The sequence below is a fragment of the Coffea arabica genome, chromosome 3c, assembly GCF_036785885.1.
Source record: "Coffea arabica cultivar ET-39 chromosome 3c, Coffea Arabica ET-39 HiFi, whole genome shotgun sequence".
Taxonomy (NCBI): domain Eukaryota; kingdom Viridiplantae; phylum Streptophyta; class Magnoliopsida; order Gentianales; family Rubiaceae; genus Coffea; species Coffea arabica.
The window spans coordinates 39,189,472-39,214,163 of record NC_092314.1 but is presented as its reverse complement, the minus strand read 5'-3'; the positions used below and the strand labels follow the sequence as shown (position 1 = coordinate 39,214,163).

At 36.6% G+C, this 24,692-nt stretch overlaps 3 protein-coding genes across 5 annotated transcripts; 1 reads left to right on the top strand and 2 right to left on the bottom strand.

The window, feature by feature from the left end:
• The first annotated feature begins 1,293 nt into the window (after positions 1 to 1,293).
• Positions 1,294 to 11,056, top strand: LOC113735040 (eukaryotic translation initiation factor 2A). Of its 2 annotated transcripts, XM_027261950.2 has the most exons (13): positions 1,294 to 1,426; positions 2,758 to 3,203; positions 3,289 to 3,475; positions 3,870 to 4,101; positions 4,192 to 4,260; positions 5,736 to 5,837; positions 5,951 to 5,991; positions 7,839 to 7,972; positions 8,589 to 8,652; positions 8,742 to 8,838; positions 8,941 to 9,053; positions 10,463 to 10,485; positions 10,598 to 11,056. In XM_027261950.2, the coding sequence occupies exons 2-13, from the start codon at positions 2,812 to 2,814 to the stop codon at positions 10,692 to 10,694; spliced, it is 1,551 nt and encodes a 516-aa protein (XP_027117751.1). In that variant the 5' UTR covers positions 1,294 to 1,426; positions 2,758 to 2,811; the 3' UTR covers positions 10,695 to 11,056. The 2 variants fall into 2 exon arrangements, with proteins under 2 accessions (XP_027117751.1, XP_071938801.1); XM_072082700.1 differs by lacking the exons at positions 8,941 to 9,053; positions 10,463 to 10,485; positions 10,598 to 11,056 and having other exon boundaries at positions 8,758 to 8,817.
• Positions 11,057 to 14,550: 3,494 nt separating this feature from the next.
• LOC113735039 (large ribosomal subunit protein mL43) lies at positions 14,551 to 17,640 on the bottom strand. 2 transcript variants are annotated; one of them, XM_027261949.2, is made up of 5 exons: positions 17,541 to 17,597; positions 17,166 to 17,238; positions 16,993 to 17,072; positions 15,769 to 15,875; positions 14,551 to 14,901 (listed from the first exon to the last, which is right to left on the bottom strand). In XM_027261949.2, the coding sequence occupies exons 3-5, from the start codon at positions 17,070 to 17,072 to the stop codon at positions 14,729 to 14,731; spliced, it is 360 nt and encodes a 119-aa protein (XP_027117750.1). In that variant the 5' UTR covers positions 17,166 to 17,238; positions 17,541 to 17,597; the 3' UTR covers positions 14,551 to 14,728. The 2 variants fall into 2 exon arrangements, with proteins under 2 accessions (XP_027117750.1, XP_027117748.1); XM_027261947.2 differs by lacking the exon at positions 17,166 to 17,238 and having other exon boundaries at positions 17,541 to 17,640.
• A 2,601-nt stretch (positions 17,641 to 20,241) lies between these two features.
• Positions 20,242 to 24,137, bottom strand: LOC113735925 (uncharacterized). The gene is made up of 6 exons (XM_027262890.2): positions 23,388 to 24,137; positions 22,298 to 23,286; positions 21,593 to 22,147; positions 21,038 to 21,512; positions 20,755 to 20,949; positions 20,242 to 20,646 (listed from the first exon to the last, which is right to left on the bottom strand). Exons 1-6 carry the CDS (start codon positions 24,135 to 24,137, stop codon positions 20,242 to 20,244), a joined length of 3,369 nt encoding a protein of 1,122 aa, XP_027118691.1.
• Positions 24,138 to 24,692: the final 555 nt, after the last annotated feature.

Genomic DNA, 24,692 nt, shown 5'->3' with positions numbered 1-24,692 from the left:
TATTTATAATTATATTTATATTTATTTAAATGATGGCGAGGATGAAATTGAGGATGGGGCAAGGGAATGTTCTCTCGCCTTGCGCCCCATTTAAAATGGGGGAGAAAAATTGTGCCCCCTTGTCCGATTACACCCGTATTAGGCAGGCATCCGCGCCGCGCGTTGCTATTCCTATCTCTTAGGGGATAATATGGCACAAAGTAAATGTTGAGAGGTAAAGGTTTTTTTTTTTTTTTTTTTGAGGAAATATGAGCAGTAAAGTCAAAATCAAGATACATCTTAGGCGAATTTATTGTAATTAAGCCTTTATTTAGTTTTACTTTTAATGGTTAAATGCACTTAACCCCTTGAACTTTGCCCTTAGTTATAATTAACCTCCTGAGCTCATTAAATAAGCATTTTGTTTCTGGTTGATGTTTTAGGATAAAAGTGTCCCTTCTATGGTAATTATTTTTATAGTTATATTTCTCCCTATTTTCCGTTTTCTACTCGGTCCTTTTATTTTGGTTTTAAATTTTTTCTCCCTACTCTCTTGTGACTAATTATTTTTTTTTTCATTTTACTATCATTATCTATATATCATTTTTAATCTTGTTATACTTATTCTTTTTAAATTTATACCTTTTTGTTATTAGAAGAAAGAATGATCACGAAATCTATGCTATACAAAGTATATGTTAGTTTTGTGCAATAACCTTTCATATAGTATTTAAATCAAGACACCTAGAGCTTTTAATTATTAATTGTAAAAGTAACAAATAAGCAAATCGTAATAACATAATGTTTAATCGATTGTACATAATAATTTATTAGTTACTTTGCTTTAGTTGGTATATACTTTTAATTATTAAATATTAAAAGTTCTAGTTTGCTAATATCTGTTTAAAAGGTTAAATTGCTAGTTATATACGCTTTTCGTTATGATAGGCATAGTATTTTCTCATGCCATATAGTTTCTCATGAATTCCCAAATAATATACCTAAATAAATAAATAAGCTAAAATAAGAATGGAACTATAAGTAAAAGAAAATTACGATATTATAATAAGCATATAATTAGTAATAATAATAGGAAATTGAAGGAAATAGTGACACAGGGATGTGAGCAAAAGTTATCAAAAAAGTAAAAAGAAAAAAAAAGTGGCAGATAAGAAAAAAATAGAATAATAAATAACTAAAGAGAAAAAGAAAATTATACAGCAGGACAAAGTGCCTGGTTAATGAGTTTAGTTCGATCAAGCGTGACAGGGGTAAATTTCAGGGAGGTTGGGTGCATTTTTCCCCACACTTTCTAATGCATCGTGGCATAATCTAATTGGTGACGGACTAATTCGCCGCCGCCGTCCTACATACACACTCAAGAAGACACCTCCTCCAACTTCCTCCCCGTTGCGGCAGTCGGTCGGCTTCCCAATCCCTTTCTCGGGTAAAAAACAACACACTCGCTCACACTCTCGCACACACAATACACCATTTTAATTGCTGGTTTACTTGAAAGTTCCCATTTTGAATTCTGGGTTGTGTTTTTGGAAGACCCTCTTGTCCTCTCGTTTAATTTTATCTTTTATATATTTGCATTTGCAGTATTCCGATTATTTTCCATGGCCTTTAGATTTTGGTACAATTCTATTGAATTCAACTTTCTCAGTGTCTTAATTGTACATGATTTAATTTTTGTTTGCTGTATTGAATTACTTAATCTTAAGCTGGTTTTATATGATCAGTGAGCTAGTAAATGGGCATTGGAGAAAGTATATAATGGAAGCGGCTGAATTGTGTAGCATATTTTATGCAATTTATCGTTTAGTATGGGATGCAGTGCTGGACTAGCTTAGCTGTTGGAAGACTTAATGGATAAATAATAGGAAAATATAGAGAGTTAATATAGGAATTGGGGATGGAATGAGTACTGTGGATTGTTTCATGTGATTTTCAAAGCCAAGTATAGGTAATACGAATTTTGGACATTATGTGGTGGGCTGCAATATTCATTTTAGAACTGGCCAAATCTTGACGGGAGCCTTGAAGTTTGCCCTGTAAGGTTTCAGAGAAGGTAGTGGGTGGGAAGTTGGGAGGGATTATATGGGGCTTCGTAGCTGGATTACTTGGCTGCTGAATACTGAGGGACTCAGAGCTTTAAGTGTGGTGATTTTTCAGTTATGATACTATGTTGGTATAAAGCTATTGTCAAGATCTTAACCCTTGGAAGATCATTAGTTTATAGATGTTTGCTTATTTTGTGACTGTAAGATGTTGGAATTTTCATGCAAGTTTAATTTGGAAAGTTCTGAACTTTGTCTTTGCATTGTTTGGAGCATTATTTTGTGCTACACATTTGTGATTATTGATGCTTCAGGAAAACTTATGGAAGTATCCTATTTCTTTTCTGCTTTTCAGCTTGTTAAAGCTTGTGTGATAATTAACTCACTTTGTTTGTATTTTGGAAATTTTGAGGCAACTTGTCTGCTGATGGGCTTAGTGATCTGAAGTTAAAGTCATATTGCTACTAATGAAAATTATCAGAGAGAATTATTATGTGGTGGACATTACAAAAAAGTTGGATGCATTAATGTATTTTGCTTGGTTATGGAACATGAGCTAGTTTCTTGACTTACATACCTATTGTCTTTGCACAGTCCGAATTATCTTAAAACTTATACTATGTCAAACATTGAATGGTGCTTCATGTCTGGTCCCTTTTTGCGTGGGCTTGGAAACCTAGATGTTATTACTAAATCATTCTTCTTTTCCATGAAGGTTTTATTGGGAACTGGTTAAGTCTGAAATATCAGAGCATCCAGCCTGCCCATAATGGCAACAGGACAGTCACCATCCTTGGAAATCCTTGTGAGAGAACCAGATGGTTTTTTTATTTGGAATGGACCCCCTTTTGCAGATGGTCAACCCAGTGTCAAGCTCGATAAAGTCCAGTGCTCCAGTGCAAAATTCAGTGAAGATGGATTGAAACTCATGGTTATGAAGTCTGACTCACAAATTAGCATTTACGATTGCAAAACGTGGAGAGAGATTAGGTCTTTTCAAGTTCCAAATGTTCTTGCAGCCACCATGTCCCCATGTGGTACTTATCTTCAGACTTTTCAGAAATCAACATCACCACAGGATAAAAATGTGGTCTTGTGGAGGATAGACCATGGTGATTCTGTTCATCATCTGTCGCAGAAGAATATGACCAAAGCAACATGGTATTTTTTTACAACTTCCTCTGCTTGCTAAACTTTTGACTGCATGGATGTTAGATTTCAGGTGATTTTTTCCTGTGATCTTCAGGCCTTCAATAAAATTCAGCCTTGATGAAGCTATTGCATGTCGTCTTGCAACCAATGAAGTTCAATTTTTTGATCCTGAGGACTTCTCTAAAGGTATAGTCCATCGGCTTAGAGTTCCTGGAGTGGCTGCCGTAGAGCTTTCGAAGACACCTGGAGCATATGTGGCAGCATTTGTTCCAGAATCAAAGGTACTTAATCCACTGCTTAGAATTGATTCTTGGAAGCATGCTGTTAGAAATGGAATAAGTGGTTACTTGTTTGATATTGCTGGAGAGATTGCATCTGTTGTTCAGTATTCTATAGATATATAATAGTGACTTTCATATTTATTTCATGTTTAGAAAATTGTTTTGAAAGCTCTTACTGTAGCTTTAGCATGATGATATCCATTTCAAATAAAGAGAATTGAAAGAGTAAGGTTACCTTAAAAAAAAAGAGGTTTAGATTACCTTTTTAGATCATAAAGATCAAAAAACATATAAAGATAATTCAGAGCCCTAGGATGCCGTACTTCACTATGAATTGTTATTAAATTTATGCCGTACTTCACTATGAATTGTTATTAAATTTATCTCTCTGTAGGGAATGCCAGCTAGCGTTCAAATATTTGCTACTGGAAAAGATGTGCAGAGCCCTGTTGCTCGACGAAGTTTCTTCCGTTGTTCAACCGTGCAACTGAATTGGAACTCTGGTTCTACAGGGTTACTTGTCCTGGTACAGTCAGATGTTGACAAGACAAACCAGAGTTACTATGGAGAGTCAAAGTTAAACTACTTGACTACGGATGGAACCCATGAAGGACTTGTCCCCCTGCGTAAGTTTCATAGCAAGCTTCCTCGTCAACTGATACTTCTGTATTCTAGAAATGAAGCTGCAAATAACTGACACTTTGACTTGCTGGCAGGTAAAGAAGGCCCTGTACATGATGTTCAGTGGTCATGTTCAGGCAAAGAATTTGCGGTTGTTTATGGATGTATCCTCATCTTTTTTCTTCTCACGTCTCTAGCCCCAAAGCTGGAAGAGTTGCTGTTTTGTCATCCTAAACTATTTGTGAAGTACAATTACTATAGTCAACCTGATATATGAATGATTGAAGATGTTGCCTTTCTCAGTTTAATCCGATGGCTTCAGCTTGGTGTTATCACACCCTTCTGCTGCTTTTCTTTTCATTTTGATATCTTGTACAGTTTTACTGATTGCATTGTTCCATCACCGTATCCTAATTTCCATATAATCTACTAAAACTAAAAGGAAGCAGCCCAGCAAGAATAAAATGCAGAGGCATTGGTCTATTAGCAGCACATTTGAGATGTGCGCTTATGTTTGTTTTCACTCATTTTCTTGTACAAATCCCCAAGCCCAAAATTCATCAAAATCTGCATTCTTACTGCTGTGAGAGGCAGATCATGTAAACGTGATATACCCATTGTAAGCATTGCCCTGCAATTCATTGGTTGTGAACTTCTTTTTGATTACCATCCCTTATCAAATCATAACTAGTGTGTGTATTCTTTGAGATGGGATAGTCGACCATGATTTCTATGATTTTCCACTCTACCTATAACCACAGGCTAATGTGGACAACCAAGTTTTATGGGTGTGTTTGTTGTGTTGGGGGGGGGGGATATAAAACTGGAGGCTTTATCTTTCTAGTGGAACCTTTTTTTGGGTCAATAATTGGCTGTAGTATAAAGCAGAGTGAGGACATTGTGGAAGTAGTATTCTATTACTTGCAAAATATCTCTGATGAATAATTAGCTTCTTGTCATGTGCTCTAAGGTGGGAAGGATAAATTTGAATTCAACCTACCATAAAACTATTCTATATTGACCCTTGGAATTTTGGGACATACCAGATGAATTTCATTCTCATGAGCCCATTGTTCACTACTTTTTTGTCCTTAAAAAATTTATTTATGTTCTGCATAATGTATATTACCCTGTTTCCTTTATATGTTGTAGTTGCTATTGTTCAGGATGTTTTAATGCTTGCTTGTTGGCATATATCCTATAAAAGGAATGTAATTGTAGATTTTGCTTGAAAGCAAAGAAATCACGAACCTGTAGATTTCCTTTGTTAACTATGTTATTGCCCATCAAAATTTGGGGCCTGAGTTCAATTTTCAGTTTTATTTTTTGCTTACACATATAGACATAAAGCGCTAATTTTCTCACATTCAGAGGTTTTCTACTTTTTTGTAATCGGTTATTTTATGCATGATCTATTTATTTGCTTGTGTGATGTAATTGCAAAAGCTTCTCTCCTTTCCTTCAACTTAAGAAAGAAAATAAGACTTCTATACTCCAAAAAATTCTGCTTCTCTGTCTCAGTCTGTTGATATTTATTGAGGAAAATTATTAGTTAATCCATCTCCCTTATTCCATTTTACTGATTTTTCTCCAGTTGTTGCACCTTCCCTACTTTAAGCATTCCTTGACAGATGTCTAGTTATGCCTGCGATGGCGACGGTCTTTGACAAGAAGTGCAATCCTCTTCTTGAGCTTGGAAGTGGCCCTTATAATACTATTCGCTGGAATCCTAAAGGAAAGTGTATCCTTTATATAGAATTGTTATTAAAATCATGAAGGCTGTAAGTTGGCCTCGAGAATGTATTCACGTCTTCACAAGTTTTATCGGTTTTGCCTTAATTCTACGCGTTGCAGTTTTATGCTTGGCAGGGTTTGGAAACTTGCCTGGAGACATGGTATGTTGCTCTATTAAGTTTGCTTTTTGTTTTTACATTATTTACCAAGGAAGTGTCTTCCATTTATTAGTAGTTCAAGTGCTGTCAGGTTTTTGTACCATTTTCTGTGTAGATAATGCATCTTACTACATTGAGTTTTAATGGCTTGTAGTACTTCGATTTTCTTTATTTGCCGTGAATAATGTTCTTGAACATTTTGGTGAGGTCTGGAAGCTTTGGTTGTTATGCTGCTTTATTAATGCTATTCTTGTCATCTTCATGATTACATAAGAAAGGAGCTGCAGGGTCTTCCGGGAAGCTTCTTGGGGAGAGCCAAATTCTTTAAAGGTCTCTTGCTTTGTAATGACAGAGAAATTTAAACACGATTTTGGAACCATTGGTATTCAAGAAGAAGAAGAAATAGTGACAAATTGGAGAATATTGGAATCTGATGGTGTTGCTAGTTTCTTGCCCATACTTTTACAAAGAGAATGAGAGATAGATGTTAAGATGAAGTTGATCCCAGCATGGAAAAATAGAGAGAGAGGGATTAGTAGACTGAACCTGGTTTCTGCGCCACTGCTTTTGTTATTAACTGATCACGTGTTTGCAAGCAGACCTTAAGTTTATACCAGTTTGGGAGAAAAAAGTGATTTGGTTTGATCATTTGATCTGCAAGTAATCATTTTGAAAAGCATAGTTATAAATTGGTCGTTTAAGAATAAGAAACTAGTTGTCTGGAATCTAGCTCTTAGATTTTTTTTTTTGGTTGGCTGGACATCAAGTACAGAGTCAACAAGGGAGGTTATTCTGTTAATGCTGTATTGGCGTGCCTTTTGCTTTGGGATAAAACGATGCTTCCTAGTAGTCTGAAATAACACTGTTGTTGCTTTTAGCTGGAAAAGTATGTTTGACAATCTTCCCTACCGTTAGTCCTGAGTAGTACGCTCTGGATCTTCTATTCTACTCAAAAAACCTGATTACTATAAGTAGAATATCTGATGACTATTTTACATAGACTCTCTCTAGTAATACATGCTTTTGTTATCTGGACTGACAGATGCATTGTTTTGTAACTTTGTTGTGTGCAGTAAAGATAACATCGTTCTGGTATACAATATTGTGTAAGTTTAAAATGAGAAATGGTACCTAAATTAGCACTGTTAAGTAAGCCAAACTTCTGGGATGATATAATGTTAACCCCATCCAGAAGGCATTGGAGGCGATATTTCTTTGCTTTTTCTGCTTTTGTGGAGCGTTGCAGCTTCCTTTGATGATTCGCCATCTCTTTGATATGATAAAATATCCAGGTTCTCTTTGATACAAAAATATACTGATTGTCTTTCAAATTATATCTTTAGCAATACATCTATGTATGACATTTAGCTGTGTTGCTACAATCATGTATACACCCAAAAAGCTTAATGGTCGCTGGTCCAATCTTGTTTCAGTTTTTTCTTTTGCAAAATTTGTAAACCAACTTATGTCAATCTCTGTTGCTATTCTTCTCTACATAGGAATCATTGATGGTATGGATCACTTGCCTGCCCTTTTTAATGCTGAAAAAGCAATACAAAAAGAATTTGCATTTTCGTGACTACGCAATAAATGTGATGTGGTTAAACGAATTTGGAAAGACTTGTTTCCTTTAGCTGCAGGATTAATATTTGGTCTTTCCTTCCCTTTAATGAATTATCTACATTTTTGTTTGGTAAATATTGGTTTGCCTTTTGAATGGATGTATACTGTATAGGAGGGTTTGCTATGATGTGACAAGTCCTTTAATATATTTTGTTTTGCAGCAGTTTAAGTTGTACCACCAATTTTGATCTCTTCATGATATCCAGCTCCTTTATTTTGCTTTGTAGGCATTCTGGGATTATGTGGAAAAGAAGCAGCTTGGAACCACAAAGGCCGAATGTTCTGTGACAAGTGAATGGTCTCCAGATGGCCGATATTTTATGACTGCTACCACAGCTCCAAGGCTACAAGTTGACAATGGGTATGAGTATAGCTATTCATAGTCATTTAGCTTGTTGGAGGAGAAGTTTTGTAAGTTTACCATGTAATGATTTACCAAGCAAAACTTAAGCCTTTGATGTGGTAAAAGTTTGCTGCAAATTTCTTAAGACTACCTAGTGTATTGGTGGGGTATCTATCAAAGGACTTAAATTCATACACTGGCAGAAGAGTTTTTATTTTTAGTTATTATGGTTCATCTGGATTTGACTCCTAATTTTATCAAGATTCTGTAATTGTTTAAAATCCTTGAACAATGAGATAACAAGAGTGACATGAAATTGACCTAGTGAAACTTTCCCCCTGTTTAGTATGCCAATCTACATCTCTTTTCTGTGAACTTCATGCCTGTCTTGGTTTCTTAATGAAATTCATCAGTTGTAGTGGCGCTGAAAATATGAAAATGGCTTAGATCTTGCTTTTGATGTGGATATGCTTACATCAGTAAATTACTTTATGAAATGGAAAATTTGAAGTGCCAAGGTGGAGACTGTAGTTCCTTTGGAGTTATTAATCCCCCCCCCCCTCCTCTCTCTCTTCCAAAAGTGCAGTTTTTGGTGATTAATGCCTGATTATGGGTTTTATTGTCTTTTTAAAAGGATAAAAATCTTTCACCACAATGGATCTTTGTATTTCAAAGAGATGTTTGACAAATTGTATCAGGTCAGTGCTGTTGGTACTTATTTGTGTGGATTTGTAACAGAAAATTTGCTTTTTTTTGGGTTGATTATTCATGCTAGCTATAGTAACAGGCTGACTGGAAACCAGAATCACCAGATAGGTTTGGTGAAATTGCAGAACTGGGCAAGTCCGTGGAATCCTTGAAAATTGATGGAACAAAACCACAAGGTTCTTTTCCTTTGCACTCAACTCTGCTTTTCCAAAGCAGCATGACTTTTGTATCTTTTTCCTACTACTGAATAATTTTTCAAATTATGATGGAATTATCAGGACAAGGGTCAAAATCCTCCCAGGTTTCCTCAAAACCAGCCAATGCTCCTGCACAGAAACCTGCTGCTTATCGACCACCTCATGCTAAAGCTGCTGCAGCTGTTCAGGCACAGGTATAATTAGAATTTGCACATACTTCTTGTAACAATTTAACATAACCAAAACTCTAGTGGGACCAAAAGTTGTGTTCAAATCAAAGTTTCCAAGTTGTTTTCCTCCTGGTCTGCTTTTTCTTCTTTTAGGTTCAGTTGTTTTTTCCTCTCCCTGTTCTTCTTCAACAGTGATTCATTTATCCCTTTTTTTTAATTTTTCTTCATCTTCATGACCATATTTGACTATGATTTGAAACTTTAATTGGTGCCTTGGCAATCAAGATGAATTAGAGATATCCTGAAGCTATATTTCTCCAAAGGAACTACAGTATTAACATATAGGAAATATCTTTAAGTAATTATCTCAATACCATTTTACTTCAGTTGAGTCACTTGGGAAACATAAGTAACAAGTTGCTGCTTCATTTGGCTGCACTTGCATATAATCTTTGATATGATGACTACCATGACTGCCGTATGCAGTAGGTGAGAAGCTGTAAACTCTTCTTTACGAAACAGTTTTTAGATGCAACTAGTCCTAGATGGTAAGGGAATTGGAGCCACATATTTGAAGACGTAACAGTTAGAAGCATGCTAACATTGTTTATGCTGAGGGTTAGATTGCCCAATGTACTCTTTCTCAACACAAGTACTGCTAGCATCCTCACCAGGTAGAATTTCGTCAGGAAGATTACTGTCACTCTTGTTGGGGCGTCGCTCTATGATGATGAAACTGAGGGAATTTGGTGAAAAATGACGGTCACAGAGGATGACTATTACTGCTTCTTGTATTGATCTCTAAAGAGACTTGATGTTTCAGATGCATAAATTTAGGAAGCAGCCACACAACAAAGATAATTCAACTAAACATTTTGGACACGCTAAAAAAAAATGGATACATACGGAGATGACATTTATAGCATACAACTGATGTCCTATGCAGAGGCAGGACTTTCCAAAGTCTTTGAAATGTGCTTAATCATGAAGATCACGCATGGGTAGTGATCCTTGCTGATTTCAACGTAAAAGCTGTTGTTGATTACCTTGATGTGCTGCCATCAACATACTGTTATTGACCCTGTCAAAGATATGAATAATTTCTCTGTGGTACTTATACACCATTACTAACATAAGTTAGGTCCATACCTGGACAACATACAAGACCTTAAGATATCACCTAGTCGGATCTGCTTTTACTATTTCCTTGCAGGAAATTCAAGAAACCATGATTCACTTTTCCAGTTGTATCGTAGTTATTGCTGCATACTTTTCCAGTTGCAATTCTCTTATTAAGTTTTGGTAAAACAGATTTTGACAATTTCATGTAGCTTTAGGATTACAGTCAGAAGCTCTTGCTTTTGCATATTCATTATTCGTGTAATATTTTGATCGATTGCCGTATTTGACAATATTTTAAAATGTTTTTACAGCTATTTGGTGGAAGCCCTTCAGGGTAAGTATGCTATGCAGCTTGGATGCTGATTCTGGCTTCTCTCTTGATATTCTTATGAAGATTTATTTGTTGTCATAATCCAATTATTCCGCTTCGTGTTGCAATAATGTAGAGAATTGAGCAAGAATGCATTAAAGAACAAGAAAAAAAGGGAGAAACAAAGGGAGAAAAAAGCTGCTGAGGCTGGTGGTGGTGCTAGTGATGCATGAGGTGCAGGACTAGGATGTGTTTGATGATCATGATGATTTTTGGGCATTTGCTGATTGTTTCAAGAAATATGATGTGGAACTGTACAACCTTTCAAGTATTCCCACAGAGGAATGCACTGTAATATTACTCGTCTTTTTAGGGGGTTTTAACCCCATATTAACAATTTTGTAGTGAGAATAGCACAGATATATAGGTATGTTGGAGAAGATTGCATTTGCTGTGGAGTCCTTTCGGAAGGAATTTAGGAGAGGCGCATGATTTTCTGATTAATTATACTCATCTTCGTATGCTACAGGATTACTCAGCATTTTGGCGAACTAACATGTGGTTCCTTTAGTTCATGAAATGGTGTATTTAACCATATCTTAAGGTGCACTTTTATCAGGATCTGTCATAGTAGCCCATTTACTGAAAAAAGCTTTGGTGCAATCTCATTTGGAGGATGCGCTTTTTCTTCTTTTTGTACTAATCTAGGTTGTTTATGGTTGGATAGAAGGCGCATTCTATTCAAATCTGAACCAATTTTCCTTAAATGGATGGTTGACTACATTTAGTTTACTGAGGGTTAATTTATAAAGTAAATATCCTGCATTTAGCTTGAAAGTCAATCTGTCTATTATTTTCTTCTCTCCTACCTCTACCCTTTTCTTTCTACATGCAACATAACATATGAATTATGATGCTTCTTGATGAACTAGGAAATCAATACGAAGCAAGCTTATATGTTTCCATAATTCCATTATACTTGAAAAACTTTTTTCATGCTATTGTTGTAAGAGGATGGGTCCTGTTAGTTCTAGTCCAAGTCTACTGGAAGCAATAATACGTGATTACAAGAGAGAGAGAGAGTGACCTTTCAGAAAAGTCCCAAATACTTAAAAAATTAAAATGATTTTTGGTGAAAAGTTACAGACAACTTTCTAAGAAAACATAAAACAAATGACCCTTCAAAAAAGTAAAAGTTACAAACGACTCTTCAAAAAAGTAATCACACCTCACACCTGACAAAGTTACAAACATGACTAGGACCTACTTGTCCCTAGACTAGACACACCAATAATACTCATCATCTGGGGTATCTGAGGGAGTGGTATCTGGATCAGTGATGTTGTACAGCTCAATGTGATCTTCATGTGCTTTTCTGTTTCTTCTTTTATTATCATCTCTTCTTGCTTCTGATCTTTCTTTATGAACATAAGAAGATGAGGGACCTGCTTCTGATTGAGTTGTCTCATAAGGATCTTGGGAATCTTGCATTACAGTGTCATTCATTGTATCTGGATACTGTCTTTTGGCCATTTGCACTCTAGTCCAGTGAGGATGACTAGTTTGATAGTTTCATGAACCATAATGTCCTGACCAAATTTCTGGTGGAATGCATCTGTTTTCCTGGAATATATATCTTTTTTGCCTCTTCATACTCATATTCAAGATCTAAAATAGTATGACACATTTCTTTATTAATGACTGCACTTGAGAGAGAATGAATTTGGTTATTGATCAAATGGCTGGGTCGGTGAAAATGGAAGATAACGTGATTTGGGTTTGTTGAGAATAATTTGGACCAAAATATTAATGGTCTAAACCATTGCAGAAAAACTTGAAGGTTCAGATTAATGGCTGATTAAAGAACGAACTCTGGAATTTCATTAAAATATGATATTGATGGCATAAACATCAAAAATACCATAACATGGTTTTGAAAAATCATGACGGTTGATTATGAAAATCTGACAAAAAGGATATTCAGGATTTATTCCAAAGGGATTTAAAATTGATCCACCATATGAACTAAAAACCTCTAATTCATATTGGTTTTGGATTCTTTCTATATCTTCTTTTTCCCAAGGATAAGGTATTTCATGGATGTCTGGAGGTTCTGAGCAAACAGGTATAAACATGAAAAAGGTTGAGATTTCTTTTGGGGTAGAAGCTTTTTAGTTGGTTCTTTTCTTGAAAAGAAATCAGCTACAATATTTTTCTTTCCTTTGATATGTTTAACATCTTCTGAAGAAGAAGAAATACCGGTTATAAATATATGGCTACTGAAGCAGAAGTAGTACATCTTCATGATGAAGAAGATGGTGAAGGAGAAACTTCAAATGCTTCTAGAACGCAGAGGACTACTTTTTCAAAATCAAAGGGAGTTCAAATCTTTACTATTGATGATATCCCATCAGAAAAATGGGAAGCAAGATTTCAAGATTTTCATGCTTGGATGGTTATCCAAAATCTTACAGAAGAATTTCATTTTGAAATCTTGTCTGACTTCACTGCTCATTTTTCAGGAATCCTCAAGGATTGGTGGTCAAGTTTAGGAGAGTAGGACAAGATGTATTTTTTAACTCGTCAAGACTTCTCTGAAAACATTAATATTCTGTATTTAATATTTATTGGAGATGTGAAAGAGAGCAAAGAAACGAAGAGAAAGGAATTCTTCCAGATGAAATATTTTTCTTATGATCATAGAGATATTAATAAACATTTCAAGAAGATGACCAAATTATTTTTTGCTCTTGGTGCAGATATAAATCTTAAACAAGCTTTTGTGCTTGGTGATGGAGCTGAAATGTACATCCATAATCAATATGGATCTATATTAAATTTGTCCACCGGATAAATAAAGCAAGCAGCTCTCTTATTTTTGGATGATCTTTGCAACAAGAGGAAAGTTATTTGAGAATATCTCAAAGGAGATGTTTGCTTAGATCAAGCTTGCAAGAAACCAGAATTGATTACCAAAGGGAAGTGTCAAACATGTGTTCCTCAAAAAAGAAGGAAAAAGTTTAGAAAGTTTAGAAGTTTCAGTAACTGTTATCCTAGACGAACCTTCCAAAAAAGATGGAGATACTTCAAGAGAAAAGAAAAGAAATTCAGAGGAAGAAAAGGAAGCCGATGTTTCATCTGTGGCAAGCCAAGACATTTTGCGAAAAATTGTCCTCAGAACCAAAAGGGAATAAAATTAATTTCAGAGATTCAGGATGAATTTCATTTTCAATTTTCTGATTTAGAATATGAATTTTCTGAACAAGAAGACATAACTGATTATACTCTTTCGGCCTTGCAGGTACCTGATGAAATATTTACTATAGGACCTCCAAACAACAAAGGATCTTATCCCCAGACGCTTGTTCATATCCTTTTGGATAAGTATTCTAAACCAATTCCTGTAATTGCTTTCTTTGACTCAGGTGCATCTTTATCAATTATGAAAAAAGATATTTTACCTGATTCTAGTTGGATTTCTCATATTCATAATTTTAGAGCAGCAAATGGTGAGCTTTTTCAAACAAAGTTCATAACTAAAGATTCCATCACCATTAAGCTTCTCCCAAACTGTCACATAAAATCAAAGTTTTTGGGAGCAAATTTTACTGGAAAAGATCTTATTCTTGGATTTGACATATACAGAACTAACCAATATCTTGTTACACCTACTGGGATCAAATCTCCTTAGTATCTTCGTAGGGTGCATTTTCCAACTAAACTTTGATAAGAAACTACGTGATGACTCCTGTTCAGCAATATCCTTTTCAGGCAAACAAGGTGATGACTCCTACGTGATAAGAAACTACAAATCAGATCTGTAACTATAGTCCCAGCAGGAAGACCATAACCATGGAACATTCATCATAAACAAGCCGAGATATTATGTTTGGCATATGCTGGTCTTTGTTAATTTTTTTTTTTCATTAATAATCTACCTCTCATTTCATGACTGAATAACAAAGTTGCGATTACAACTCTACCCAAAAAGCATTTTCAACAGGGGAAGTTTCTTACCGCTGCAACAACTCAGCCTGTAACAGTGGCAATTTGCGACGTAGAAGCAAGAAAAATAGAACTAGTCCAGAATTCAAGAGAACGTCTGAAAAGCTCATAAACTACACTGTACTGCCACCATTATAACTAGTCCAAATGTTTCAAGCAGCGACCATGAACTAAAGCGCCAGCTGGTTACATAACTAATCTCTCAAGAATTATAGTATTAAATTTAGTTGCTTGGAACCAATCAGTGTTAACTTCTTTTGGCTCATATCTTCAAGTCTGTTGTCCATGTACCTTGAACACTGGGGTGCTTGGTAACGTGTCTCGTCTTCAACTTGACCACCTTTCTTCCGAGTGAATTTCTTAGCCTGGTTGCACAGAGAAGTATATCCTCTGGTGTCATGTTTTTAACTGATACAACCCTCTCATTCTTGTTACCTGGTTATAAAGCAAATGAAAAGCCATCTCAAAAGGGAAACTCACGAAACCTAACTGTTGCCTCAATGAGACTTGCCAAATTAATTCAAAAGGAAAAATATTTCAACTAGCTGCAAAGTTATGTTTCAAGAAGCCACAAAGGCATCCTCCCGCCTGAAAGCCACAAAGTTATGTTTCAAGTAGAAGGCAACTGCTCTTACCTTCAAGACATATTAAAGTGCAGAAAAAGCAAAGTGTACATATGCCACATATAATAACTTTGACTGTCTTTAGCAATTAAGAGATGAAATAGCTATGCTAAAAATATTTGTAGATAAATTACACTTCCACTTGGAGCAGTGGATGCAATATAACACATTTTGAGAGATGACAGGACAAAGGGACCTAAACCAATCCCATCCATTAAATCTCAATAGGCTTTGACTGCCAGTGTCATGATCAGCAGCTCAGGGTAATTTAGTATACAAAAATGTTTCTGTGGTGGTAAGGTACAGGATAACCTCTGTCCAGGTGCATTCATTAGTTTTGCAGCTAGATAGGCATAATCAATGAGATCAACAGATACAACTTCATTAATTAGTCGTGTTGACACAAAGCTCAGAAGGTGCATTTACAAAGACATGCATGTTATTTCAACCTATTACTGAACTTTGCAACCATATATCCTTCTGATCCGTGTCTAAGGGGCTAAAATTACACAAAGTAGAGAGATAGAAATGAAGTGAAATTCAAGGCATAGACTAAGAATGAAAACATTAATTACACAAAGTAGAGAGATAGAAATGAAGTGAAATTCAAGGCATAGACTAAGAATGAAAACATTAATTGCAGAGAACTGGTTTGTCAAGATTGTAAAGATGTTCTTACGGTATAGTCCCTTCAAATATGGATGCTGACCACGATTAAGCTCAGTTACCACCTCCAGCTGGGGATTAATCTCTTTAAATGCTGGCAAATGAGATTCCATGAATGCCCTGGTGTGTTACGGACATGGTTAGTCCTTTCATTGCGCTAGAAGATGACAGGAATCTACAACTTTTTATTTCATATTCCCTTCCATTTAGATTAAAGAGAATTGTCCTTCATCATTAAGATTATATTAATGATATTTTTCTTATCAAAATTGTTTTTCTTTTGGTGGAACTGTGCTTGTAAACTAGCAGATAATTAATCTAAAGCAGGGAAAACTCGCTTTTTATATAAGCTAAACAAATTGTATCATAAGACCACATCCTGGACAGTCAAAATGCCATTCAAAAGCAGCAAAAATGCCAAGTAGACTATAATTTAACCATTCCTTTAATACATATTTAAAAGATTCGACAGAAATAGTAGCATAGGAACTTGCACTGTAAAGTTGGAATTGGCCCAGATATACAGATTTTTGGAGTATGATTGAATTAGGGCCTGTGTCATATAAAGTGTCCTCTTACATAACAAGAAAAATGAGAGGACACAATTTAACTTAGAGTTCCTGATATTGCCACAAGTAGGATTTCTAATGACTATCAATGTTATCCCTTTTAACTTCTATAGTCCTCACAGTAATGGAAATTCGTAACCTACAAAACATTGTGGTAGCAGTCAATCTACATGCATTTAGATATGTCATGTATCCATTGCTCTGGTGAAAGAAATCCAGTACTATCTATAGACTTGAAAATCACTTTGTATCATAAGATAACCAATGACATTGACCATACATATCAAATGAACATTCAACAAACGAAATGCAAAAATAAGAATCTAAAATCACTAAAATTGACTTAAGATAATACATCGAGGAGCTATAATTGGAACATTCTCCTCAGAATAGGCTAATCTAAACTAAAGAGCTATCACACGGTCAAGAAGATAAATTTGTGATGTACAGATTTACCGATTCTCAGGTGATTGCTAGTAACTGGGATTTGAAAAGTATAAAGATCAAATTTTTGTCCTTTTGAGTATATTCTGTTATTTTCCTGTGGTTGAATCAACGACAAAATCATATCGTACATGTAATCAAGTCAAGTCATTAAAGAAATTTTGTACAGGTAAAAGTTCTAAATACAAAAGCAAGAAATGCAAAAGCAATTAAGAAAAGCATACCTGAGGCCTCTACTACTTCCACCCCAGTCACTATAGCTCACAATCAGCTTGTTTAACTGCCACACACCTCTTAGGGCCATCTGGTTATCAAAATTATGCACCCCAACATCAGCAATAACCATTAAGGGCATAAAACGTGCACCATTTAATCCAATAATAAGAGAAATTTTAACTTGAAAAGGTAGGTAATTTTATTTTTTCTTTGTCCTCAATGTTTTGTAAGGGGAATATGCGGATGTTTCAAGTCTGCAAAAGCCAAGAATTCATTATTATTCCAGTAACAGCATGAGGGAACAAAATAATAGCAAAGAATTTGCATATAAACAAGAGAAATGAAGTAATTATTTCCTAAACCGATGATATTTGCCCTCTTGAATAAGAAACAAGACTGGATTTTTCTCTGAAAATGTCAAGAGTTTGGGTTCACCAATAAATTCAAACTCTAATATCATGAAAAGGGTTATACCAACATTTAATATTTCAGTAAAAGATAAGAAGTTTAATATCAAGATGAAAGGAACAGGAAAAGTCTCAAACTCGAAATGTACCTCAAACGGCAATCTGAAGGGAACCTGTAACAGGCACAGGGAGGCTTGCTGTGGCGTTGGGGTTTTATGGGTTTATCAAACCCAATTAGTAGAAATTATGAGACTTAAACGGATAAATTATAATAAAACCCTCAAAGATATGTATATGTGACGATTGAACCCACAAATTTGACCCTCGAAAATGGGGATGATTTTAGAAACCTCCCCTAAAGTTTTCAAAAATTTTATTAGACTCCCCTGAGGTTTCAAACATTACACCTACTACCATTTAATTTAATTGTTTTTGTAATGAAAACTCTTTTTTTTTTTTTTAACTCTATCAGGATAGAGGTGGGATTTAAAAAGTGAAGACAAACCCAAATCCAATAGGGGAGGAGTGAGATTCAAGAAATAGAAACGGAAAGGAGAAATTTGAATCTAAAACATCTATGATTTCGAATCTCATTTTTAGCAAGTAGACCAAGTCATCCTCGGTTTATAATAGAACTCTTTAAAAAAACTTGACCTAGTAAAAAAATATAACTGAATAGCCTAAAAAACAAATTGAGGCATACAATGAATTATTTTTTGTTTAATTTGAACTTGAAACGCATGTCAAATTAGCAATGGCTTCTTTCTACTTTATAACTGCTGAAAATAATTCTCACTCTAGGAACATTTTGCAACAATTTTCTTCATCTTCTAAAATCTGTTGGCATTTTACATACTTTCCTTAAAATATCAGGGCTAACTTGAAGAATTCTAGTCTAATTTGGAAATTTAGGAGATCGCTCAAGGGGAACATTTGCATGCATTTAGGCAGAAGCCCGAACCAGCAAGATCATCAATACGTCTATAAGTGGGATTAGCCGTAATTTTTTTTTTGGGGGGATTAGCAATTGGGTGTTTCTTTAGAATATGATTTATTATTACGTTTTTTTTTAAAACATGTTTTTCTAGAATACCATTCTTTGGTTCGAACTCTACTTATAGAACTTTTGTATCCTAGCATAAATGTGTTTTTATTTTTTTAATTATCATTTTTTCATTTCAAATGCATCACAATAGTAGGAAAAAAGTGCCAAGTGTTATTCTAATTTTTTTTCCCAATTGATATTCGATCAAAAGGGACTACATTTTTCTATTACATTTTTGTGAAAAAGCCATCTGGAAGAAGCCATATTCACAACTCATTCCCAGTCTCTTGCATTGCTCAAGTAAATTCATCCAGTACCACATCCATGAGTGATCTATTTGTTCTGGTTAGGGCTGCAAATGAACCGAACCGCTCGCGAGCGGCTTGATTCAAATCTCGACTCGAGTTTGGTCAATATCGAACTCGAGTCGAGCTCGAGTTGGCAAAATCAAACTCGAGCTCAAGTTTGAGTTCAAAATATTAAGCTCTCGCGAGCTCAAGTATATATATATATTATTTTTAATTTTACTATATATATTTTTATTTTAATAGTAAAATTACATATATGTCCCTAATATTTATTATTTATTAAAAAAAATAATTATTTGTTATTTTTATTAGATTAATTTCTAGAAACTCGAGCTAACGAGCTGCTCGCGAGCCAGAAATCGAGCTACATTACGAGCAGCTCGTGAGCCAGAAATCGAGTTATAACTCGCAAGCCTTGTCGAGTCGAGTGTCAGGATTTAACCTGATAGTTTGCGGAAGAAAGAAAGAGAGAAAGGGGTGTTCATGAGCTGAGAGAGAATTGAGAAAAGAGAAAAGATATTTTCATTTGAAAATTTCTGGTTATGAATCTGATTACTGCCTTCCTTCTCCCATTTGCTATTTATAGCATTATTTACACTTCATTAGTGCTAACCGCCTTTGCAACTAACTGAAACAATCTAACAGATTTTCTAACTAACTTCCAGTGCAACGGCACCGTTTCTAACAAGAATATGAATTCCCAACCAAAACTACGTCGCGCTACCTATTCCTCCTGGCAATCTCCAAAACGACGCCGCAATGCTCCAAAATTACATCGCATCACTTATGATTCCTGACAATACCCTCACCTTCAGAGCATCCTTGTCCTCAAGGATGGAATTTTGGAAACTGGTGTTTAATGAAATCAAGGTCCTCCCAAGTGGCTTCTTCAAATCCCAGATTAACCCATTTGATCAAGACTTGTGACACTGGTTGATGATTTCGCAGTATGACCCTCCTCTTGAGTACCATTTCAGGAGCAACCTGAATCTGATCATCAGGACCAACTAGTGGCAATGCAGGCATGACTACTTGAGAACCTCCCAACTTCTTCTTCAACATAGAAATGTGGAATACAGGGTGAATTCTGGAACCCTGAGGTAACCCCAATCTGTAAGCTACTTCTCCCACACGAGCAAGGACAGGAAAAGGACCCTAATACTTTGAGGCAAGGTTCAAGGAACGCCTCACCTCCACAGACTGTTGGCGGTAAGGTTGAAGCTTCAAATAAACCATGTCACCAACTTCCAAAGTTCTTTCACTCCTCCTCTTATCTGCAAAAAATTTCATTTGCTGTTGCGCCTAAGTCAGGTTCTGACGAAGAATTTGCAACACAGTCTGTCTATCACGAACAAGATCCCTGGCTGCAGGAACAATAGTATCAGCAATGCACCCTAGAGGTATCTGGTTAGGTTTGTAACCATAGAGGGCCTCAAATGGGGTCATTTTAAGGCTAGTGTGATAGTTAGTGTTATACCACTACTCAGCCATATGCAACTAGGACTTCCACTTCTGAGGTCTATCACTACTCATGTATCTTAAGTATGTCTCAACGCACTGATTAACACGTTCACTTTGACCATCTGTTTGTGGATGGTAGGCTGAGTTGAGGTTTAAGCGAGTACCAACCAGTCTAAACAGCTCTTGCCAAAAAAGACTGGTGAAGAGCTTGTCTCTATCTGAGACTATCACATCTAGTAACGTATGGAGTCTGAAAACATGTGTTAAGAATAGCTTGGCAACTTCCACTACTGAGAAAGGATGTTTGAGCGGAACGAAATAGGAGAATTTTGTGAATCTGTCCACAACCACTACTATCGTGTCAGAACCTTCAGAATTTGGCAAACTCTCAATGAAATCCATACTGATTTGTGACCATGCTTGGTTGGGCACTGGTAGAGGCTGCAATAAGCAAGGGTAAGGGACATTCTCATACTTGTTTCTCTGGCAGACATCACACTATTTGACAAATTCAACTACATCCCTCTTCATCCTAGGCGAGTAGGAGACTGTACCTAGTCTCTTCAGGCACCCCAATTGACCAGAATGGCCCCCTACTGCAGAAGAATGTAAATGTTGAATGATTTGAGTCCTCAGATTACCATGATCTCCAACATAAATCTTTCCTTTGAACCTTAAAATCCCATCTGCATACTCATAGTCAGCAACAGAAGTAGGATCTATCAGCAATTGAGCAATCTTCTCCTGGCATGTTAAGTCACCCTCATAACTCTTAGATACATCTACCTTTTTATCGGGGCTTTATGCAAGAAATGGCACATACTGCCCTTACAGAATCCTCACTGACACAGGCTTTTCCTGCCGTATCCTCCTCCTGAAATCCCTTTCTGGACAGGGCATCAGCAGCTTTGCTCTCAGCTCCCTTCTTGTATTGGATTTCGTAATCCAAGCCTAAGAGCTTTGTTAAACACTTATGCTGCAGTGGTGTATTCAACCTTTGCTCCAATAAAAATCTCAAGCTCTGGTAATCAGTCCTAATGATGAAATGGTATTCCAGCAAGTAATGTTTCCACTTTGTTACTGCCATCGCCACAGCTAACAACTCCTTGTCATATATAGATAGTCCCAAGTTCTTAGGACTTAAGGCTTTGCTGAGATAAGCTATGGGTTGCCCTTCTTGCATCAACACAGCACCTATGCCTTTACTACAAGCATCAGTCTCCACTACAAAAGGTTTAGAAAAATCTGGCATTCTTGCACAGGAGTGGTACTCATGATATCCTTCAAATTCTAGAAGGCTGTGGCAGCTGATTCATTTTAGCCAAAAGAGTCATTTCTCAACAATTCAGTCAAAGGCTTGCAGATCTGCCCATAGCCTTGCACAAACCTCCTGTAATAACCTGTAAGGCCCAAAAATCCCCTCAAACCCTTAACAGTTTCAGGCACTAGCCAAGTTCTTATGCACTCAACTTTAGCTGCATCCATTTCAACCCCATTGTAGGATATGATATGGCCCAAGTACTCCACTTTCAGTTGAGCAAACATACACTTGGACATCTTTGCATACAACTGGTGAGATCTCAGAATTTTCAACATTGTTCTCAGATGATTTACATGGGATTGTAGGTCTGGGCTGTAGATGAGTATGGCATCAAAGAAGACAAGTATAAATTTTCTGAGGTAAGGCTGGAAGATCTCATTCATGAGGGATTGGAAAGAGGCAGGGGCATTAGTGAGGCCAAGAGGCATAACTAGGAATTTATAATGGCCTTGGTGAGTTTGAAATACTGTTTTATGGATGTCACAAGCCTTGACTCTGATTTGGTGATAACCAGACCTGAGGTCAATCTTGCTGAAAAACTTAGAGCCAAATAGTTCATTTAAGAGTTCTTCGAAATTGGGAATAGGGTACTTATCCTTGATGGTGAGATTATTTAGGTACCTGTAATCGACACAGAAACGCCAGGTACCCTCTTTCTTTTTGACTAGTAGGACAGGAGAAGAAAATGGGCTAGTACTAGGCTTAATGATCCCAGTTTAAAGCATATTAGACACTTGGTTTTCAATTTCTATTTTCTGGGAGTGTGGATACCTATAAGGTATGAGTTTAAAAGGTTGAGCCCCTGGTTTCAGGGGTATGGTGTAGTCATGTGCTCTTTTAGGTGGTAATTGTGTAGGCTCAGCAAATATATCAGAGAACTGGTGTAGTAATTCTGAGATTTCACTAGGAAGTGAATTTACATCATCTGAGTTGCTATCCTCAGGCACTGAACAGATTGATGCCAAGGTTCTGTGTTTCTGTTGCATGAACTTTTTTATTGCCTTTCCTCTTACCAGCTTTATTGAGGGTTGCTCTGCTGCACCTTTCAACACCATTTCCCCATCTTCCTCTGATAGTTTGATCATCAACTGTTTGAAGTCGAATGTGATAGGACTATATTGCACCATCCAATCTAGTCCAAGTATCATGTCCCATGTCCCTAGTTCCATGATTACCAAAGGAAAGCTAAAGTTGTACCCCTGGATGCTCCATGTCACATTGGGACAATACAGCTCACTGGAAATGGTGGTCCCATCAGCAATTGTGGCCCTTAGTGGTGTCATCTTAACTGTCCTTAAGGTCATGGTATTCAGTAATGTGGAATTCAGAAAACTATTAGTGCTGCCAGTGTCAACCATAACAGATATAGTTTTTCCTTTTAATAACCCTTGCATTTTTAGAGTTTTTCTCTTAATAGAGCTTGTCAATGCATGCAAGGACACATCGACTGATTGTCCTGGATGACCAGTATACTCATCTTGTTCTCCAATGGCATCAAGGAATTCAGGTTCCTCATCATCTTCCAGAATGAAATTCAAATGCCTAAATTTGCACTGATGATCAAGACTAAACTTCTCTCCACACTTAAAACACAGATGATTGTTCTTTTTGCGCAAGATCTCATGAGGAGAGATCTTTCCACTTTCCAGGTTAGTGCTCTCAGAATTTACCTTCTTTTGACCAAATGGTTCTGAAACCTTCCCCCCTGTGTTGGCTGTTGACAACTGGAGGACCTTGAATTTTCCCAAGGCTCCCAGTTCCTAGTGTTCTTGGCATACCTTCCATTCAATTCCAGTGATTGTTCCTACCATTCGGCAATCTCAAAAGCCTCAATCAAGGTTTTAGGCTTTAACATCTTAACCATAGGTTTGATCTCCTCTTTAATGCCACTGATGAAACTGGAAACAAAGTAAGATTCAGATAGGTGAGGATCCCTTACTAACATCAAGGAACTCAGTTCCTCAAATTTCTCCTGGTAGTCCTTGACAGTGCTGGTTTGGTGGAGTTTATTGAATTCCTCCACCTCATCTCTTCTTCCTCGATCTCCAAACCTCTTCTTCAATAATTCACAAAATTCTTCCCAAGAGATTCTTCCTTTCCTCCTCTTGACTCCATGAAACCATATCTCTGCTTTTCCTACCAGATACATCTCCATTACTTCCAATTTCTGGTCCTCAGGAAGTTGATGAATGAGAAAATATTTCTCACATTTCCTGATCCACACCTGAGGTCTGTCCCCTTCAAAGAATGGAAGGTCTACCTTAGGAGGATTCGGAACTATAACCCTGTGCTCCTTGCTTGCTGCTGACTGATCACACCATTCCTTGCATCTTACATACGGATTGGACAATAAAGGAGTCTTATCTAGTGGAGGAGATTCATCTGGTGCAGTTACTCTGTCTCTATTGAGAGCTTGAAGAAATGAAGTCAACTTTGTCTCCATTCCTGCCATTAACGCATCAATCTTCTTATCGAGTTCCTCCATTCGAGTATCTACGTGCGTTCGAGTTTCCTGTAGCTCTACTTGCATGGAATCTACTTGAATATGAATCCTAGTCTCAAGTTTCCTGAGTTGTTCATCCAAATTCTTGAGTCTAGTACCATCTGCCATCGAAAAATTATGCGAATTCCTCCGAGAATTGAAGGCTCTGAAGTCACTTGTCAGGATTTAACCTGATAGTTTGCGGAAGAAAGAAAGAGAGAAAGGAGTGTTCATGAGCTGAGAGAGAATTGAGAAGAGAGAAAAGATATTTTCATTTGAAAATTTCTGGTTATGAATCTGACTACTGCCTTCCTTCACCCATTTGCTATTTATAGCATTATTTACACTTCATCAGTGCTAACCACCTTTGCAACTAACTGAAACAATATAACAGATTTTCTAACTAACTTCCAATGCAACGACACCGTTTCTAACAAGAATATGAATTCCCAACCAAAACTATGTCGCGCTACTTATTCCTCCTGGCAATCTCCAAAACGACGCCACAATGCTCCAAAACTACATCGCATCACTTATGATTCCTAACATCGAGCTCGAGCCTGGCTTTTCCTTTGTCGAATTGAGCTCGAGCTCAATTTTCTTGGCTTGTCGAGCTCAATCTCAAACTCGAGCCCACCTATTATTAAGTCGAGCTTGGCTAGATAAGTCCAAAATTTGACTCGG

What these genes read in the sequence shown, in the direction of transcription:
- LOC113735040 (XM_027261950.2), top strand. Translation starts at nt 2,812, where the DNA reads ATGGCAACAGGACAGTCACCATCCTTGGAAATCCTTGTGAGAGAACCA. An exon ending in TGAAGGACTTGTCCCCCTGC is followed by an intron (nt 4,102 to 4,191) that starts GTAAGTTTCATA and finishes ACTTGCTGGCAG; the next exon opens with GTAAAGAAGGCCCTGTACAT. An exon ending in GAAACTTGCCTGGAGACATG is followed by an intron (nt 5,992 to 7,838) that starts GTATGTTGCTCT and finishes TTTGCTTTGTAG; the next exon opens with GCATTCTGGGATTATGTGGA.
- LOC113735039 (XM_027261947.2), bottom strand. Translation starts at nt 17,072, where the DNA reads ATGGCCCTAAGAGGTGTGTGGCAGTTAAACAAGCTGATTGTGAGCTAT. An exon ending in GGAAGTAGTAGAGGCCTCAG is followed by an intron (nt 15,876 to 16,992) that starts GTATGCTTTTCT and finishes GTAACACACCAG; the next exon opens with GGCATTCATGGAATCTCATT. An exon ending in ATATTTGAAGGGACTATACC is followed by an intron (nt 14,902 to 15,768) that starts GTAAGAACATCT and finishes CTTTATAACCAG; the next exon opens with GTAACAAGAATGAGAGGGTT.
- LOC113735925 (XM_027262890.2), bottom strand. Translation starts at nt 24,137, where the DNA reads ATGGCAGATGGTACTAGACTCAAGAATTTGGATGAACAACTCAGGAAA. An exon ending in CTTACAGGTTATTACAGGAG is followed by an intron (nt 21,513 to 21,592) that starts GTTTGTGCAAGG and finishes AAAATGAATCAG; the next exon opens with CTGCCACAGCCTTCTAGAAT. An exon ending in CCTGTGTCAGTGAGGATTCT is followed by an intron (nt 20,950 to 21,037) that starts GTAAGGGCAGTA and finishes TTAACATGCCAG; the next exon opens with GAGAAGATTGCTCAATTGCT.